Here is an 18818-nt window from a genome sequence, read left to right as displayed (position 1 = left end):
GTTTCGCACCTAAACTGCAAATTAACACTTGGGAAGCTTCGGGGAAACCTTGGGGTGGTTATATGAGAGTCTGGGCACCTATTAGTGACCAAAACAGGAAATTTCAGTGTGAGCTCACCGGAAAGCTTCTAAAATGCAAGGGAATTTGTCCTAGACTTGTACTTTTGACCTACAGAGATTTTGGTGCCGTTATGTTGCCGAAATTGGGTTGAAAACCTGCAATTTCAGCCCTTGACAGGTTTGGACAGCTTGGTGGGAGTTTAGTCCAAGTGTTCGGATTGTTTGCTTTCAATTAAAAAAAGAAATACCGAAAGGGGCGCCAATCTTTGGGGCTACAGGGTGTCGGTCTTCGTGTGCACAATGACAATGTAGTTGCTGGACGCATGTGTGTTCTCTCTTCTTCTCAATCCTGTGTGAAATTAACAGGTAATTGAATTAGTACTGCCCTCTATTGTGTAGTGGCCGGTTTCATATGCTTCAAGGTCTTCAAGGGTAGACTAGAGCCTCTTGCAGTGACATTGCACGCTTTCTAGCTAGAGCTGATTTACACTCTCAAAAGACAAGGTTTTGATTTACATTGTGAAGTTGTAGAGCTTGGATATCAAACTAATTAGTGACTTTCCAATGGAGGACGACTGATTGGCACCTCTATACAAACCTGCACCTACTCTTGGGCACTGACGACGTGAGTAGGGATGTCATAGTTTTTGTCAAGCTATGCATGATAAAGTGATAATCTTATTCTTCCTGTTTGGACAAGCAGCGAAGTTGAGATCACATATTGTCAAGTTTGGTTCTTTGCTCTTCGTAGGTTTGTAGTAGTATTCATTTTTCGATTTCGTATTTAGCCTACCTGAGGACTTAAGAATGTGTTCCTTTAGAAGTTGTTGTGTGAAGTTTGATTTTTAGGATTAAGTTTTTAAGATGTCGTATCCTTTTTTGCTTAAAGTTGAGTACTTGTTTTAAACCAAGTAAGTTACGTCAACTTATTTTACACATGCCTTTTCTAAAAACATTTTTAAGTTAATAATGTTTTGTTTTATCTAGTTTTGTTTCATAGCAAACAAAGTGATTTAGTTTGTTTGTTTTTGTTTTTCTTTTCTTTTCTGGTGTCCCTTGCTTTTATAGTTTTATGAGTGCTTTATTTCCTTTTATAATTAGTGACTTCAGACTATTCTGAACTTATGAAGGTATATGATTGGCATCTCTTATATTGTTTTAAAGCACAAGTGTGTAGTTTTGATGGCTGCTAAACTAAACCTTCGCACAAAAAAAAAGGTTTTGATTTACATTGTGAAGTTCTAGGGTGTTCTAGAGCTTGGATCAAACTAATTAGCGACTTTGCAATGGAGGACAAGTGATTGACATCTCTTATATGGTTTTAAAACACAAGTGTGTAGTTTTGATGGCCGCTAAACTAAACCTTTGCACAAAAAAAAAGGTTTTGATTTACATTGTGATGTTCTTGAGCTTGGATCAAACTAATTAGTGACTTTGCAATGGAGGATGACTGATTGACATCTCTTGTATGTGTTTTAAAGCACAAGTGTGTAGTTTTCAAGGCTGCTAAACTAAACCACGCATTCCTGCTTTTGTTCATCTTTGTTAAACTTATTTCTATTTACCCTAACAGATTATTAGGCCGCTAATCAACACGACTTGCCGTATCTGTGTCTCATTTATTGCTGAGCTTGAGTGCATATTGACATCAACTTTTAGTCTTGTGCAGTTGGTGATGGATCGAGGTCCGGATGGTTGTTCAATGTACACTGTACGCTGGTTCTTGATAAAAGGTACTAACAAAACGCCTTTCTCAGCAGACGCTGGTAATCTTTCCGACTATCTTGTGGTCTTTAATAAGCTGTAAACTCTTGATGTGGTTACACTGACGACCTCGGCACTGGTGCATAACACTGGTCTATATGTCAAGAATTATTTAGTAGCTTTCTTAAGGGCAGTGAGTTGTCTTCTGATGGTTAAGACATTGATCTAAGAGCTCATCTGCATGCTGGACATTGTCAACCATGCATCATTGTAGTAATATTTTGCATTCAATGAAGTTGCTTCTCCTCTGGGAAGCCTCTGTTGTTCTGCCATATGAGCCTTAGAGTCTCTTACAGATTGCATGGTTCAATTGGTCAAGAGAGTGATATTTTCCTTAGAATAAGGGTCATCTGTGTGCGAGGCATGGCCAATTATAATAATATTGTAGTAACGATTTACACATTCGGTGGAAGGTTTTGAGAAGCCTCTATTGTGCTCGTAACATGGACCTTCTATTTTATTGCCTCTTTACACTTATTTGACCTGAACAGCTTACATGGTTTCTGTTTTGATGTGTCTATTCTAGATGAGATCCTCAGAATTTTGTTCCCAAGCAGACTTTGATGAATGCACAAAGATTTAGAAATCATGAGTTTTTACTCCATATGGTAGAGCACCAAATTGATGATGCTTTGGGGAAGGCTTGTATGGTTAGAGACTGCTGCATCTTGGTATTTGAGGCTTGTATGGTTAGAAACTGCAGCATCTTGGTGTTGTCCCTCGGTTTTCATCATAGAGGATAAGTGGATTCCTCCCCACACAATATCAATGTGGCTTTGCAAGAGGAACACATCTATTTTGGGGACTTGTCGTAGAGACCTTTTGAGATGGATGCAAGACATGCTTGAGGCGTAGCGCAGGGGATACTTATCTTTGGAGTTCATAAAAGGTTATACGATGATGCTTCATGTATAGTATGATACTTGAGGTCATTGTGGTAGGGAAGGTCGGACTAGCAGATGACAGATTTATGTGGGCATCACTCAGCATGTGGACTTCATACCATTCTTCGTTGGCTGTGTCATGTTTATGTATCTTGTGATTGTGTCGGTATTTTTCCATTGACATCATTTACATGCTATAGGGTTTTTCCTATATTTCTTGTATCGTAACCTAAGGTAGTTAAAGGTTCAACTCTTCTACGGTGCCCATCGTTGAATGGCCGACTCTATGCAGTCGGTTTTGATGTAATGCAAATGATACAAGCCCTTTCAAAAACACAAAAGAACTTTCAGTTAGGTTTTGAACTGCCTAATCGGTTACATGTGCCCCAGCAAGAGGTACCATGTACAAAAGGGGGAGTAAACTGAGAAAAATACTGCCAACACAATTGCACTTGAGAAGGAACTACAACAAACCAGACCCAAGAGAGGCGCAGTGCCTTTTCTAGAAGTATTGGCCCTCAAGACGAGCTCCCCCAAAGGGTATTTGTTTCTTTATTAATCAAAAGGTAGCTTGCAACTCCTGAGTGCTCTCCTTTGAGAACTTCACAGACTCCAAAGTACATCTGTGTGAGAACTGGCACAGAGTCTAGGTTCTTATAAAGACCCTTGTGCTTTAAAAGCACTCCACAGACTCCAAAGTACATCTGTGTGATAACTGGCACACAGTCCAGGTTCTTATAAAGACCCTTGTGCTTTAAAAGCACGGCCCAGAAGCCCAAAAAACACGCTTTTTGACTTTTTTCCGTGTTGTAAAGAACTCTAAAAATCTCTTAAACCATTGAGAATTTGGCAATGCTGCAGAAATGAAAGTAGAACCTCTCGACGAGCCCTTTGCACTGGCATGAACAGAATTCAATTTCAACAATCTTGAAAATTTAGGTTAGCAAATTAGGGTTTCTGGCAGGAATTAGGGTTTTCAAGAAACCAGGGTTTTAACCACTTGAGGCTTCTATAGAGGTGTACAGTTTCATGGATGTTAGAGTTTCTAAGCAGAAACAAAATTTTGTTACATACCTCCCCATTGAAAAATATCTTGATTACTCCTGCAAAACAAAATGTCCAACAGCAGCCGTTAGAACATTTAACATCCACATGACCGTTATGAGCGAAGTGGATTAGTTACTCATGATGCACTAGAATAGATCCCAGACATGAATATCAATGATAGCATACTGTAGATATACCATTAATCACAAACACACTGTTGCAACAAATTATGCATATACTCACAATGACAAACACTTCACAACATAAATTTTAACCCTACTAGCTGTTGTGACAACCATCTTTCAGATCCGTAGAGTAGCACTGATGTAACAATCATATTTCAGATCCACAGAGCAGTAAAAACAACAATACAGCACTGTCTTTCAGATGTGTGCAGAGCAGAGCTGATGCGACATCAGATCCGCAGAGCAGCGTATGACCATCTTTCAGGCTTGCACATCAATTATTCAAAACTTTACTTTAAATCCTCTCTCAGGATAAAAGCTGATACAACACCGTCTTTGAAGTGTGTGTAGAGCAGCACTGATGCGACAACTTTTACAAGTCCACAGAGTAGTCAATCAAAATAAAAAATTGCTTAAAAAAAGATATTTAAAGCTACATAATAGTTTAGGAATCTTCAAGTTCCTTCTTTAGTTTCACATCCAATTGAATCATCTTGCCCTCTGTGTCAGAGGGACAATCTTCTTGCGGAAGTCCAAAATTACCGAATTCTTGTAAAACCAAGGCATTCCCATGAGAACATCTAATTGAGGTAGCTTCACACGTGAAAATTCACTGGCCAGAATAAGCCTGTATTTTAACCTGTAAAGCCCCTATAAATGGTGCTACTGGAGCAAGTTCACCTGTTGCCAATTCTGCATTTAAGGACATCCCAAGCTGTGCATGAGCTTTCCTGAATATCAATGCCTTGACTCCCCGAACCTTTCCCCATACTCTGCATGATTCTCGAGACTTGTCATGTGTAAGAGTGTACCAACCATGTCAACAATAAGACCTGCTGCTGGTTTATCGCGTTTAGGATTTGCTGGATTCTGTGGCAAATTAGGTCTTCTAGTGATTGGGCAAGAATGAAAAGTATGGCCAGTTTGAAAGCACCTAAAACATTGTTTTTATTGTCGCAAATATTCCCTTTGTACTGATGTAAGGGGAATACATTTGAAGTCTTGCCAAAAATCCCTTGTCTGGGGAGGAAGATGAGGGGCTCCTGAGAATCACGATTCTAGGTTGTACTGCTTGTTGAGAAGTAAACTCCAGTTTGTCTTTCATCATTCTATATCCGACTTTAGCATGATCCATGAGTTGCTGTATAGTGGAAATCTGTTTGTTTAAGCAATGTCCACTAAGAGGTGATGGCAAACCACAAATATATTTTGCACACTGATCTGCTAAAGAGCTGTCCTTGAAGATAGAGGCTGGTAAATAAACATTCCAGAATTTTTATACCACAGGTGGCAAGCCAGTAAACTGACAAAAATACTGCAAACACAACTGAACTTGAAAAGGAACTGCAACAAACCAGACTCAAGGCAATGGAGAGGTGGAGTTCCCCTGCCAAAAGCATTGGTCCTTAAGACGAGTGCCCCCAAAGGATATTTGTTTCTTTATTAATCAAAAGGTAGGGTGCAACTCCTCAGTGCTCTTCCTTTGAGAACTCCATGGACTCCAAAGTTCATCGGGTGATAACTGGCACACAGTCCAGGTTCTTATAAAGGCCCTTGTGCTTTAAAAGCACGGTCCTAAAGCATTACAAAGTCAACTCTCATCCAAAAGCAATAGCATGTACGTTTTTGCTTTTAAAAGCCCAAAGAAAACACGCTTTCTGACTTTTTTCAATGTTTCAAAGAACTCCTAAAAATATCTTCAACCATTGAGAATTCGGCAATGTTGTAGGGATGAGAGTAGAACCTCTCGACGAGCCCTTCTGGTATGGCGGCTGGCCTCCTGTCTATCCATCAACATGTGCTGCCCAGGCCGCACAATGTACCAAAGAAAGGAGTGGTCAGGAGAGGCATTAGGATCCTGCCACAACCACTCGCCCTAGTCCCACTGTAACTGAGCTAAAGGCCAAGCCCAGAAAGCCCATAATCTCCAGCCCCCCCTGTCTGACTCCTCTAGAGCTGGGTCTAGAATCCACTCACTCTTGCCATTGCCAAAATTCTGACCTTGTGGCAAGTGCACATGGAAATCAAGGTCGCCTCACACGGAATGCGAGAAGGCCAACCCTTTTACACCATAAAGAAGAAGCACTCCCCTCATTTGGATATGCTCTGACTTCAATCGATACCTCTGGAGTCTAGCTATGTGTCAGCTCATATCCACATTGGGGCTTGGAACTCAAAAGGTATGTGCCAATCTACCGAGAGCATTCCCTGGATCTCCTGCCTCATAGCCAATCTTCCCCAAATGAGGCTCAATCTAATAATCTAGCCATCTGTACATCCTCTGGCGAGCTAAAGAACTGAAAATCTATCCATCTGTACATCATCTGGCGAGCTGAAGAACTGAACCCACTCCCCAAAACTCTGTGGTGGTCTCGCTGCCAGGAAACCTCAAGCTACATGTGGTCTAGTGCCCAACATATGCGAGTGTGTAGCAAGGGGTTCCATATCAGGGGCTGGCAAAGTCGCTCCTCCATGCAAGAGGGTTGTCTATGTATCAGGCCCAGCCGCAGCTGCTCCCATGCCCTGATCAAAATCTGTCCTCGTGTCCCTGACTCAAGCCAGTTTTGCGCAGCTATAAAAAAATCCACCAAATCTCTGGGCGCCAAGGGCCACCTTCTAGGGGAAATCAAACCTTTTTCCTGGCTAGAAGAAAATCCTTCCAAGGCTTAGCACGCGGAAAGAGATCACAAACAATGAGTCCTAGTAGGGTTCCCCAGTCTGAAAGCCAGGTTTGACAACACACCGCCCCCCCCCCCCCCCCCCCCCCCCCCCCCCCCCCCCCCCCCCCCCCCCCCCCCCCCCCCCCCCGCCCCGCTCCCCCACCCCATTGTGTGAGGTGGGCAGAGTGATAGAAACTATGGCTTGTGCGAGTTGTCTGTCCTTGCGGGACTATTGAAAGCGCATGTTAAGCCATTGAAACTTGCCTGTGCAAGAGCTCAAAAAGACCCAATAGGAAGTAATGCACCGCATCGTTGCCATAAGCACTTGATTCGCCACCTCAATCCTCCCTGCTAAGGAGAGGCGAGCCGAGCTCCAATGTAAAAGCTTCCTCCAGATACTCAGGAGGAGAGAGGCAATCTGCTGCTTTGGTGTCAAGCCAATGCTGACCTGGCACCCCAAGTGACACACTTGCATCCTTGGGGGGCATTCATCTAGAGAGGATAAAAGTCGAAGAAGAGGCCGACCACGAAGAGGCCCAGGACGAGGAGGCCCAGCGAGAGGAGGCTTGGCTTGAGGTACCTATAGGAGAAGATACTCCCATTGCATAGCCCAAACCGGATATAGATCTCAGGTTACTGATCGAATGCAACAGTTGGAGGTGCAGATTTATATGGATCAACTTCTTTCTTTTTCCATGGATCCTCTCTATGCCAAGCACACATGGACTCGGCCGATGATAGAACTTTTCAAGAAGCGGCAAAGTGAAATGAACCCTAAATCCAAGACACAGATGAAAGTCAAATCAAAACCAAAGTCGACTATATCCACCAACAAGAAGGGTTCAACTCTTCTATATCTGCAATGGGCTAGTATGAGGCATGCTCCGGCTTGCAAGCAATGTGAGTCGAAAACTTTTACGGGCTTCTTGGGCAGAAAGCATGCTGTCATTGATATGGCGGCCAAGCATGCTTGGGTTGATGTTTATGGTTCTGGAGGTACCGGCAGGGGTGCTTTCGGGAAACACCATAGAGATGCAGTTGAGGTCAACGATGAGGCCTTGGATAACATAGAGGAGGAAGAAGACGAGAACCTGAGGCCTCGATAGAGCAAAGCCATGCCTTGCAGATACAGAGGATGTTATGATTATTCTGAGGATGATGATGAAGGCAGATAATGGGTTTACTCTGGCTTTTGGTATGTCTCTTGGGCAGAGATGGAGCCACATTTTGTGGCCAACAATGTATGACAAATTGGAGCACAGATAGGCCAAGAAATATTTCAAGGATAGAGGACACAGCGTCAAATTTGATGTGTTCTGCGGCCTTGAGAGACTCGAATAAGGCGTTAGCCTTTATTCAACAATTTGATACTGCTTTCTTAGGAGGCAAAAGCTTCATCCTAATGGTGCAGCAATGCTGTCTGATGATCCTCTTGGGTAAGAATCTCTGTGTGTCACCGATTCAAGCCCATAACATAGCTGATTGCACTCCCTAATGATAGCGGTCTTTGAAACAGACGTTCTCTGGGTATTGTGTCAAAACTTCAAATGAAAAGTTTTGTGGAAATTCACAAGCATTAAGCTGTCTCCTTCTCGCCCTGGCTTACTGGATCAAGCATCTGAGTGTGAACATGTGATTGACTTTGGAAAAGCTACGTCTGAATCATGTCTGTAAAACTATGGAGCTGTGGGGGTGGACCATTTGGCTTTTGATGGGTGGCTGGACTGGCACATTGTATAATCTCTCAGTGTCACAAATCAGTGACGTGGCAGCCTTTTGGGCAGGACACCTACACCCCAGGTGTTGTGTCAGGCATAGCCCTGGACATGGGGAGCATTAGAGCAAAGCACACACCTTCTCCTCGGTTGGTTGGTCCTGAAATTCCCGCTGAATGCTGACGTGGCACTGCTGTCCGGAATTTGCGGCGCTGGATGCGGCAGCAGGGCTGACGTGGCAGCTGTACGGAGACATGCTTTTCTCTACGCAATGCCAGGCTGAAAAAAATCCACGCAAATTATTGGGCAGCTTTTTGGGAGTTGCTTTAATTCCCTAAAAGGGCTTGTGAAAGGATTTTGCTTTATTTTTGCCTCAAGAGAGTTTGTGAGAGAGAGCCATGCTTTATTTTTGAAAGCTTTTGATTTTCAGCTTTTGGGGCTCTGCTTTTGGCATCCCTTGTAACTCTTTAAAAGTGTGGCCTGGCCTCTCACTTTTCAGAGCATCTGGACGCAGAGTCTGAGAGTGAGACCCAACCACTCTATTGTACTTTGGCAACAGATTAATACAAAAAAAAATACCGAAAGGGGCGCCAGTCTTTGGGGCCAATATCTTTAGGCAGAGAGCTCCGCCGGGCCAGTGTCGAATCAATTGTGAACTGTGAACTGTTTTTGAAGTGAATTCTTGTGGTGTCGCGGTAGAATCTCGACTTGGAGTGTCCAAGTTTGTTACACTCAGCATTTGAGTGCAAATATAAGCGATCATATATAAGCGACATCCACTCTACTAAACCATCTATATATACCACACACACACGCACGCACCCTTATGCGCGTGCGCATACACACACACACACACACGCGCGGGCACGTGTTCACACACGTACACGCCCATGCACGCACACGCATGCCCTCGCTAACGCCCACGCGGGCGCGTGCACACACACACACACACACACTTTTTTTTTGTAAATTTGTTTTGATTAATTTACCTGTGGGAAACCTCAAGGCGAGGAAAACCCACCGAAAAGATCATATACAAAGGGAAGAACATTGAAGTGCTCTGCGATACAAAAGCGCTAAAAGCAAACATAGAAGAGTTGCAAGATTTCCAGGGATATGTCCCCAATGTCAAAGGCAAAATGTAACGATTGCCTCAACGAAAACTTGAACGATGGAAAAGGATCTGCATCATGCTGGTGAAACATGCGGAGATTGCGGCTGTGCCACAAGGACAATAGCGACCAAAATCTGACCCATGCGAAGAAAATGGCAAATTGCTGGAGGTAATTTGGAAGAATGCCAAAAAGCCAGAATCGTTTGTGGAAGACTGCCGAGGGAAATTGAAGGTGCAAACAAGTAGAAACGCGGCGAAGGAAAGCCCTGGTGCAGCGACACTCCCAAAGCAGATGTCTGACAATCTCATCAGCAACAGCTAATACGACGCACCGCAAGGAGTGTTCCAACTGGAAAAACTCCCAACAAACAACCCCAAAGAAACAAACGCTCCTTAAGAGGCAAGCGAGACTTCCAGATTGCAGTAAGAGCCTGCCTACACCATTGATCAGATTTTTGTAAATTCCAGAGCGCATTACAATGGTCAGCCAGCCAAAAGTCCTGCATGAGAGAAGCATAGATATGGCGAGCAGAAATCGCATCCAAAGAAGAGTCCCATAAATTCCAATCCTGCATACGGCATCCACCGGCCAGCGGCGGAATAGGGAGAAAAACATCCAGCATATGCCGAAGCAAGCTCCAAATCTGATGATAATGTAGGCCTAACCCAAAGCGTGTTGCCACTTGAGAAAAGGTAAGCAAACTCCCAGATGACACACACACACACACACACACACACACACACACACACACACACACACACACACACACACACACACACACACACACACACAAATCCCAACCTACGGGGCCCACGTCAGTTACTCAAGGGGTGTCCTCATGCAATTGCTGAAAAAAGGGTGTGGAATTCTCTACTAATTCTTTATGAAGCTTGGGAAAATGCTGACCTCAAGGCATCCACGTGTCATCTTAAGGGTGACTCCACGTTTTTTCCTTTTCAAAGCCATAAAAAAACTCCCCTTTCTTTCTACATCTACACAAATTTTAGCCTCTATGTCCATGTGTGCGTGTTTGTGTGTGGTTTTGGGGGTGGGGATCTCCCTATATCCGCAATCCGCTGCCAAAGGCAGTGGTGGGGGCCAGCCGGTCTGGAACTACTAGTATGTCATTATGCTAATTGTGCCTTGTGACACATCATCAAACTCCTTACATTCACTACGAGTAAATTGTGGCAGCATTAAACTTATTTAAGAAGCGCTTGCTGAGTCATCATTGTAAAGGAGACTCTTTGTCTCAAAGGGACCTTTCTTATATTGTGTGGGAATTGTAATATGGATTGAATGTTCATTGAATTTCGTTGAGCTAAATACTTCTTACACCACTTCTTTCTTGGTGGCAGGGTTGGAGCTGCAGCTGTGCAAGGCACAGGCAGACCTATCATGGAAGATACTTACAGCATTGCCCTTGCCTCAAAAGGCTCAGAACCATCTTTCTTTGGAGTTTTTGATGGCCATGGTGGAATAGCTGTTGCTGAGTATGTTCCCACTTAATTTTTCTGGTGCTATTTTTTCTCATCTCCTCTTGATGAGGGGAAGGCTCAGCCATTTCAAGTCTTAAAGTGGAAAGAAGGACGACACACTGCAGAGATGAAATTGAATGAGCAACAGTTTTATATGAGTTCCGAGTTAGGGGAAAATCCATTGAAGGGATTATGGAATCATAAAATTCTACAGAAGTCTTTATCTCTCTAGAAATATGAAGCATGGCTGGCTTGTAGATGCTCCCGACAATGCTGATTACAAAAAGTTTAATATGTCGAATAGTGTACTTTTGGTGTAATTTCACGAGAGGATTATTAACCTAATCAAATTTGACGAAGTGACTGAGGGAGTAAGGCTTAAAGTATGAAGAACATGCATTTAAGAGAATATCAGACTTTTAACTGAAAATCAACGAGATGATCGGAAACATAAGACTGAAAATAATCAGAACCTGCAATTAATCAAGACTATACTGAGACATTGTAGTCAATATGGTAATGGGATACATCATTTGGGCTAGATTTATTTCCACACTGTTAGCCAAGACATCATGGCTATGAATTATTGTTTCAGAAAAATTGTTTCTGTCGGTTTCTTGGATTGTGAGGTTCTGATAGACATAGTCATAAAGACCTGTATTTTGTGTGCACTAACTACTTCAACTTCAAATGATTGGCAAACATTGACGGCCTTTTAGTACCTGACCTTACGCGGACTGTTTTACAAGGTTTCCCATTCCCATTTGGTCGACCTCAACCATTTTTAGTGTTTTGTAATTGTCCTTTCTTGGCTTTTATCTCAAACAAGAATTACCTTGACACTCTCTGTGTTTATTGCAGGATGCTGAAAAATGATTTCTGGTCTGCTTACAGGAAGCGCCTCCCAGGCAGGTTTGCCCCTGTTTGAGTATTGCTAGCTAAAACCTTCCATTTGACAAGAAAGTAAGAGCTTTGCGTCGTGATGCAACTTGTAACCAGATAAAATGTTGTCCTTGCATCATTGGAATATGTGCAAGTTTTTGCTACTCATTCAAGGAATACAAACTCTAGATAGGGAAGCAGGCAGGAGACTTAGATGTTGAAGCTCTTGTAGCTTTTGTGATTATGATGTATTGTGTCAAGAACAGTTCTTGATTTGCCTATCATTGATTGCATAAGCAGATGCTTTTTGAAAGTTTAATATGACGCATGTACTTTTATAGTAATGGGTAGCTGAGAAACGGAGTTATTCCTTAGCTTAGTGCGTTAGTCGTAATCTGGCTCTCTATGGTGTATATTTACTTGTGCTCTGACGGTACAAGTGCTGGGGGTTATTGTGGCAGAAACTAAATTGTTTATTTCTTATTATTTCAGTTTTGTCGATTTTTTTTGAAAAAAAAAATGTCAACATACTCGCCTGTTTTTAATTCTATCCACATGTAGCATGTATGCTGCGTGAGTATGCGCATGTGTGTGTGCTATGCGCATGTGTGTGCGCGTGCACACACACACTTTTTTTTGTAAATCTATTTGATTAACTTACTAGTGGGAAACCTCAAAGCAAGGAAAACCCACCGAAAGGGTAATGTACAAGGGGAAGAACACAGAACTACTCAGCTGTACAGAGTAGCTAGAAACATTCATAGGAAAGCCGATGTATCTCTGCTGTGATATCACCAACTTCCAAAGCAAAACGTAACGATTGCTTGAGGGAAAGCTTGAAGAGTGGGAATGGGTCTGCATGAGTACGATGAAACATGCAAGCATTACGCTGACTCCACAGGGTCCAATAAGCCCAAGATCGAACCCACATAAAGAAGACTGAACGTTGTAGTTTCGGCGAGAAAATGCCAAATACCCAGAACCGTTTGTGAAAAACAACCACAGGAAAGCAGAGCCACAGACAGGCCGATACATGACGAGGAAGTCTCTAGTAATGCAGCAATCCCACAGCAAGTGGAAAATCCTCTTCAGCAGTGGAGCAACGGACGCAAGAGGCGGGGCGAATATGACGCGCCCTAAGAAAAGTGCCAACAGGAAGCACTCCAAGCAAACAGCGCCAAAGAAACAGTCGCTCCTTCAAAGGCAAATGGCTTTTCCACAAGGCAGAAAGCAGCTTCCTCCACCAGAGATCAGATTTGTGCATGTGCCAAAGGGCATTGCAATGATCAGCAAGCCATGATTGTGGTAGAAGAAGAGCATAAATTCGACCCACAGAAATATCTCGAAAAGACGTCTCCCGAAGATCCCAATCAGACATGCGATCACCATCAAGTAAAGGTAAAACTGGCAAAAAGTCAAGCAGCATACTTTGAAGTTCTCTCCAAAACTGACGGTAATGCATGCCCAATCCAAAACGGCGAGCGGCGAAAGGAAACTCATAAGTGTATCCAGCCTCATCGACTACATCCTCAACCACACGAATACCACGGCCAGAGAGAAAGTAAGCTTGGCGAGGGGAGCTGTCGAACAAAGTAAGAGAGAATGCTCTACTCCAATGGAGACTCTCCAAACGAATTGAATCACCTTCCTGCCGAGGATTCCATGAAAGATGAATCGCAACCTCTTTCCAGGCAGACACCAAAGTGGAAGCAAGAGGACATCCAGGAATGTACCCTTCCATCTTGCCAAAAACCACCTCCCAGATAGATGGTTGGCAATGGCCAAAAGAGGAACGTGCACACACACACACACACACACACACACACACACACTCACACAATGTCAGATTCTGACCTCATTATACATCTATGCATGCATGCATACAAATCATTGAGCACTATGCCGGACCATGAGGGACTTTCAAATCGTTCCTCTAGCAAGTGAGATACCAGCTGGGCTCGGTTGCTCTCTCTTCTTTGTATCAGCTCTTACCCATTATCTCCCCACACAAACACCCACATTGTGTTGTATTGGCACTCATTCACTACTTTCAAACCCCTACTCATTTCCTACACAGTTCCAACTATGTGCTTAGCAGTTTAGGATTCTTTAGTAACTTTTTTTCAAGACTCTCTTCTTTGTATCAGCTCTTACCCATTATCTCCCCACACAAACACCCACATTGTGTTGTATAGGCACTCATTCACTACTTTCAAACCCCTACTCATTTCCTACACAATTCCAACTACGTGCTTAGCAGTTTTGGATTCTTTAGTTCCTCTGGCAAGTGAGATACCAGCTGGGGTGTCTTGACGGATTGGTTACTAGGCAAGCCCTAAATTGGAGATAGGCAGGCCTAGAGGGTGACTTAACATGATAGTAGCTCAACTCGGTTGCTCTCTCTTCTTTGTATCAGCTCTTACCCATTATCTCCCCACACAAACACCCACATTGTGTTGTATTGGCACTCATTCACTACTTTCAAACCCCTACTCATTTCCTACACAGTTCCAACTACATGCTTAGCAGTTTAGGATTCTTTAGTACCTTTTTTCATTACTTTTTATATTTTTTTGGTACTCAGACATAAGCTCTGTGGGTAACCCCATCTCCTGTAATCTGCACATCAACCTGTCTCTAGGCACCATGTCAAATGCTTTGCGAAAATCCACAAAGCTGCAATAAATCCTCCTCCCATGTGATCTACCCTCCTCAATAATAGCTCTAAGAGTAGAATGTGATCAAGAGTAGAAAACCCCTCCCTAAAACGTGCTTGTCCCATTGCTCGGATGCGTGCTCTCTTTGACCATTTGCTCGAGTGTTGCTCAAGAATGGATGTATATAACCTTACCGATGTGTGCCCAATCATAATAGTACGATAGTTCGCAGGCTCCATAGGGTCCCCTGCCTTGAGGATAGGCAATATAGGGTCCCCTGCACTATAGTAGACAAGCTTCAAGTGTAGGTATACCCTCACACATTGCACGGTTGAACATCACTGCTAGAAGCTCTACAAGCATATCCCAAGCATGTATAAAATTCTCTACTACTAAGCCCTCATGATCATAAGCTCTCCCAACCCTCATCCTGTCAATGGCTTTCCTTACCATATCTGAAGTAAAGAAAACACAAGTAAGTGGGCATGGCTCTAGGGGGTCTGGAAGCGGTAACCGTCCAGGAAACATGTACAAAGGTGTGGCATATTGACCCCATACCTCCGTAGGAGTGATGTAGGTGAGTGCTCATGGAAGAGTCTCCATGTCACCTGAGTCTTGGCTTAAGGACAACAGGTAAAACCGTGCTCTAACTGAGCCAAGAAACCCGGCTTCTTTCGTCGCACCAGGCGTTGGAAGGCAATATGTGACTCTCGATAGGTGATGACTCCCACTAGTACCTCTCTATAGCCATGCTCTCATGTCTCTGCACTCCTCATTGTATCAACTGTTTTGGGGCATACTCCTAGAAGGCCGTCTCTACTCAGGCTGAGTGCACAAGTATGCCTCGTGTTGCATCATGCAAAGTCTTTGTCAATATGAGAGAGAGAGAGAGAGAGAGAGAGAGAGAGAGAGAGAGAGAGAGAGAGAGAGAGAGAGAGAGAGAGAGAGAGAGACTAGCATAGGACAAGGTCATCTACATAGCCCTATGTTACTTCTCCCTATTAGGTTTTTCGTATGCTATCACAGAGGCTGGTCCCTGAGAGGAGGAGGAGATGGGAGCATCACCATACGTATACGTGTCAGAGGAGAATCATGTACTACTCTACATTGGGAGAGGTTTTCCTCATGAGGGACTTCAATGCCCACACACAAAGCTGGCAATGTGAGGTGTATGTTTATCATGATATGGAGATATTACAATTAGTAGAGCAAGCAGAGGGGAGGGTAGCCCACACATCAAAGGGCTCTGGACTAGATAGAGGCCTTTATGGGGATCATCCACTAGAGCTTCCCACATGGAGGACATACACGGACATGAGACATTGTGGTGAGCGTGAGGGCTTGAGTCACATGGATAGGCGCGCTTCAGGAGAGGTTTCTCTACCATTGGAATTGGTGTCCTAACCACCTATTTGTGGAGGAAAAGGAACCTGTCTTGGAGCCCCTGACTCCAATGCTCCCTATCGTGTTGGGACGCATGAAGTACCTAGGCTTGAGCCTCATCGGGCTCTACTGGATGTGTGAGTTGCCTTGTCTACTGTGGTATTGGTGGCGCTTGCAAAAACTCCATAAACCTTGGGTTTTTCACCAATCGAGAAAACTGTAACAAACTGCTGACATGTCAAAGCCTAAAGAATGGAGCCAACTTATAGATGTGGCCGAGGGGCCTAAACTATCACAAAGTGATGACGTGGCTGCCTGAGAGCAAAAACCCTACCCTAATGAACCCTAACTGTTGAAACCCTAGTTCTGGAAACCCTAACCCTAAAACCTGCAAACCCTAATTCTGAAAACCCTAACCCTAAAACCTGCAAACCCTAATTTTGGAAACCCTAACCCTAAAACCTGCAAACCCTAATTCTGCTGCCAGAAACCCTAAAACTGCAGAAACCCTAACCCTAACCCTAAGGGCAACAGGGAGATTTTCAAAAATTGCGCTGGCTGATGACATGGCAGGTTGTATGGATTTTCGTGATTTACGCTGGCAGCTTTTGGCATTGCTTTTTGGACCAGGAGCTTTTGAGTTTTAAAGGCTTTTTACTGTAACTGCTTTTCAGGCCAAGGGCCTTTAAATATGAGGTTAGGGCTCATTCTCTGGCATGCTTCCTGGAGAAGGTGCAGAGTCTGGAGTACCGGCTTGTACTTTGATGATGCAATATAAAGAAATACCGAAAGGGGCGCCAAGGTTTGGGGCCAATACTCTCTGGGGTGGAATTCCACCACTCCATGTCGCGTGTCGTCTCTCTCTCTTTCAGTTGTTATTGAAGTGCTAAAAGTCTGTTCAGTCTGTTCTTTTCTATTGGCACGTGGTGCCCGTCTTATGACAGTGGTATCAGAGCATCAGGCGTGTGCTTTTCTGAAAGCATACCGGTCCCACAAAAGAGCAGACAGAGGACAGAATTCGAGGTATCTTCGCTCTCCAACGAGGACTTATTAGCCACTCCCACCCTTACTTCATCGCGCATCGGGCGCGCTCCCGTCTTCACTGCTCATGTCTTACAGGTTATAAGCCATTAAGATCACTTGCAAAAGAAGGACCCAAGATTTGTTTCGAGTCACTGTTTTTCTCAGAGGCAGTGCCATGCAGAAGTTGATAGCTACCAAGCAGCATACTCCAAGTACTTGCTAAGCTTTCAAGAAAATTTTTGCCTGAAGTTATATGGTTTCTAACATCTTCATTCGAAGTGCAACTTCTGGCAGAGTGGGGTATCCTGAAATGCTTGCCATGGAAACCCTAGTAGATTATAACTTGAAATTTCTCGATATCTCCCAGTAGATGTCTCTTCACGAGCAGGAGATCCAGTGTGATTGCTATCTTGGGATTGCCATCGCCACCAAAGAAACACTGTTTGTCCAAGAGCTGATAGACCATGCTGTCTCGCCTACGATCTTATGGAAGAAACCTAATCCTAATTTTGGTGCAGGTTTCAGGATGGAAAGTCAGTCGACTTTTCGAGCTCGGCTGATGTTAAGATTGCTTTTTTAAGTTTGAATTTTATCTGAGAACTTGTTTGATGATCCTGTTTGGAATTTGTTTGAAATGGATGGTATCTGTTTTGAACCTGTCTTGGTGCCGATTTGAATTGTTTGACTCTGGTTTTAATACTGGTTTCGAGAATTGGTGATTTTACTCCCTGGTGGAGAAGTGAGAAATTATGTTTGAGAATGCTTGTTCATACTCATGGCCCGGACCCTTGTGGTTATTTGTGGGGGGAGTATTGAATGATTGAAAAGTGTTGTTTTTTTTATACTCATGGCCCGGACCCTTGTGGTTATTTACGGGGGGAGTATTGTTGTTGTGACTCCCGGCCCCAACCTGGATGGTTATGCGAGAGGAGTATTAAGAAGTCTGAGCAGTGGTTACTCTCAGCACCTCCAAACGACGCAAGCTGTGGTCTGGGGGGTGTTTGGTTGTAAAAGGCCTCTATATCTTTCGGCCCGGACCTTTTTAGGTTATGCGGGAGGAATGATGAGGGAGTCGTTGAATATCTCCCGACCCGGACCTTGTTAGGTTATGCGGGAGGAGTGTTCATCGGTGGCTTTATGTTTCTATGTCTTGTAACATGCATATGTAAGCATTTGTGTTGCATTGTGATGTGCCAACTACTGAATATTCCTTATTGGATGAGATTGCCTGGGTATGTAATTTTAGTGCATCAAGACACCCGTGGAAGATCAGTACGGTCTGGGTGTGATGGCTAATCTTACTACGCCGGAATATCAAGAGTTCCGATCTGGATGAAAGGAGAAGCTAACTCCTTGATCAAAACAGCCGAAAGGAGAAGCTAACTCCTTGAGCAAAAGAGCAGAAAGGAGAAGCTAACTCCTTGATCAAAAGAGCAAACTGATTGTCCCTCCGAATGTCCCTCGGAATGACCCTCTGAAATTTTTGAGCTAACTTGAGTTGTTTTGCAGATATGCTGTAATCGCGGACTATTACTCTCTTTCAAGAAGGGGAGATATAACAAACTGCTACGTGTCAAAGCCTAAAGAATGGAGCCAACTTATAGATGTGGCCGAGGGGACAAAGTGATGTGGCTGCCTAAGAGCAGAAACCCTAACCCTAATTTTTGCCAGAAACCCTAAGTGTTGAACCCTAATTCTGGATACCCTAACCCTAAAACCTGCAAACCCTAATTTTGGAAACGCTAACCCTAAAACCTGCAAACCCTAATTCTGGAAACCTTAACCCTAAAACGTGCAAACCCTGATTTTGCTGCCAGAAATCCTAAAACTGCAAAAACCCTAACCCTAACCCTAAGGGCAGCAAGGAGATTTCTGAAAATTGCGCTGGCTGATGACGTGGTATGTTGTACGGATTTCTGTGATTTACGCTAGCATCTTTTGGCATTGCTTTTTGGACCAGGAGCT

The 18818-nt window shown here is 43.8% G+C and overlaps 1 protein-coding gene across 1 annotated transcript in view; it reads left to right on the top strand.

Annotated features, from left to right (window-relative positions):
- LOC147451799 (putative protein phosphatase 2C 45) overlaps positions 1-18818 on the top strand; it is a 51275-nt gene that overhangs the window by 15621 nt on the left and 16836 nt on the right. Inside the window, exons 3-5 of the mRNA XM_086517667.1 lie at positions 1730-1793; positions 10789-10923; positions 11770-11816. Coding sequence (XP_086373793.1) covers positions 1730-1793; positions 10789-10923; positions 11770-11816 — 246 coding nt within the window. The remainder of the gene's footprint in view (positions 1-1729; positions 1794-10788; positions 10924-11769; positions 11817-18818) is intronic.

This window comes from Adiantum capillus-veneris, chromosome 8 (assembly GCF_014529385.1).
Source record: "Adiantum capillus-veneris isolate H3 chromosome 8, ASM1452938v2, whole genome shotgun sequence".
NCBI lineage: Eukaryota > Viridiplantae > Streptophyta > Polypodiopsida > Polypodiales > Pteridaceae > Adiantum > Adiantum capillus-veneris.
Note: the sequence above shows the minus strand (reverse complement) of the source record. Positions and strands in the feature narration are given on the sequence as shown.